This window comes from Pyxicephalus adspersus, chromosome 6, assembly GCF_032062135.1.
Source record: "Pyxicephalus adspersus chromosome 6, UCB_Pads_2.0, whole genome shotgun sequence".
Lineage (NCBI taxonomy): Eukaryota > Metazoa > Chordata > Amphibia > Anura > Pyxicephalidae > Pyxicephalus > Pyxicephalus adspersus.
The window spans coordinates 19,270,560-19,272,542 of NC_092863.1; the positions used below are offsets into that span (position 1 = coordinate 19,270,560).

The following is a 1,983-nucleotide window of genomic DNA, read 5'->3' on the forward strand; positions in this document are numbered from 1 at the left end:
ATATATATATCTAGCTGTGTGTGATTAGTATAGGATAAGTATATATATAAATATGTATATATATGGAAAATTTAAATTTAGGTGTGTGTGATTAGTATAGGATAAGTATACATATATATATCTAGCTGTGTGTGATTAGTATAGGATAAGTATATATATAAATATGTATATATATGGAAATTTTAAATTTAGGTGTGTGTGATTAGTATAATATAAGTATATATTAATATGTATATATATATATATATCAGTCTAGCTGTGTGTGATTAGTATAGGTCTTATGCTGTTTCCTTTTTGGGTTAACTTTACCCCTCCTATCCAGCACAAAGACTGACCAAATATTAATCCAGCAATTCGTCACAGTGGATATGATCCGACCACAAACACGTGTTCTACCCAATAACACATGTTCTCTTACCTTGTACTATGTCATACTGAAAAATACAATGTGTAGACACATAAACTACAAATATATCTTATAACATACATCTTGACTTGTATCTGTTTGCTGATTGTCTCCAAGATTCCCCGCAGAATCAAATATCCATTTACTTATAGCTCGCTAGCCCCCTACAGAAGTACATATCCGATTACTGGTGCCCCCCATAGATATCCAGAGAACTACCTATCTACTTATTAATTTTCACTCAGCCCCCCACATAGAATAACATGTGATTACAAAACCCCTGCAGTACAACTTAGTTGATTAATCTCACCCACCTGGTCTCCCGCAGCTCTCACAATTACCCTGATCACAAATGCTTTGGCTATATATATATATATATATATGTGTGTGTGTGTGTATATATATATATATATATATACCGTATATATTAAGTATGCTCTATTGCTAAAAAAAACCTAAACTACCTAAAATGATTTGAATGTCTGTAATAGCCACTTTGGTCTAATATATAGATAGCACAGCATTGCCATGATATATTAATGTATGATCAGGCCAGGTATACCTATGATGTACACCAGTCATATTGATCCTGTCTCGTCTGTATATTGTAGGCAATGACAGAAAGAGGGGTCGCCAAACCTACACGCGGTACCAGACCCTGGAACTGGAAAAGGAGTTCCATTATAATCGCTACCTGACGCGGCGAAGGCGCATAGAAATCGCTCATGCCTTGTGTCTGACAGAAAGACAGATAAAAATCTGGTTTCAGAACCGAAGAATGAAATGGAAAAAAGAGAACAAGACATCCAGTCCTTCCTCAAACAGCCAGGAAAAGCCGGAGACTGAGGAAGAGGAAGAGGAGTGACCAGAAACCTCAAAAAGACTGGTGACCCCCCACACAAGGTCCACTGAATCTCCTGGAACCTATCATACTACCTAGATCCCTTTTCTATTATAGGGTTAGCTACCTACCCCAATGTGGTGACAGACTAGATCCATTTTCGATGTGACTTCATGTAGCACAAGTATTTGCAGATCAAACTTTTATCAGACTCCAATTTATGGAGAGACCCTGAATAAAATATTGTGACTGTGTTTAATTAGCTCGTCTGAATTACTGTGAAGGAAAACCCCAAGTGTTTGTGTAGGACTGTGTTTTGTTCAGATACAATATGATGTACTGTGGACTGTAGTCACAGATCTGCTGACCTAGTAAAATAATCAAAAAATATATTTGTCTTGAGTTTCACCTCTAAAAAAAATCCTTAAAATGATTGTCCTGTAGTATGTGTGTGTGCGTGTGTGTACAAATACGTGTTCTGTTATTAATTTTAATATAATTAGAAGCTAGTGTTTATTTCTTGTTATGAAATGTTCTGATCAAGAAAAATTTCAAACAAATAAAATGATTGGGCAAAAAAACGTTTTTCATTTATTTCTTTAAAAATGACAATATAAAATTATATATATAACACAAAAATCCTAAAAAAATGTAATAAAAATGGCGCTTTATAAATCCTGTTTATTAATAATACTAACAATAATAATGATACATGGATATTTATTCCTACTTACAT

At 34.1% G+C, this 1,983-nt stretch overlaps 1 protein-coding gene across 4 annotated transcripts in view; it reads left to right on the forward strand.

Annotated features, from left to right (window-relative positions):
• The window catches only part of LOC140333293 (homeobox protein Hox-B8), a 6,518-nt gene extending 4,690 nt beyond the window's left edge, over positions 1 to 1,828 (forward strand). For 2 of the 4 annotated variants that reach the window (XM_072414857.1, XM_072414858.1), the window contains exon 3: positions 1,018 to 1,156. Coding sequence is in view for 2 of the 4 variants with exons in the window: in XM_072414860.1 (XP_072270961.1) it covers positions 1,018 to 1,271 (254 nt within the window). In the remaining 2 variants the exon portion in view is untranslated. Of the gene's footprint in view, positions 1 to 1,017 lie in introns of all 4 variants that reach the window. The other 2 variants (XM_072414860.1, XM_072414859.1) reach the window with 1 other exon arrangement.
• The last annotated feature ends 155 nt before the right edge of the window (positions 1,829 to 1,983 follow it).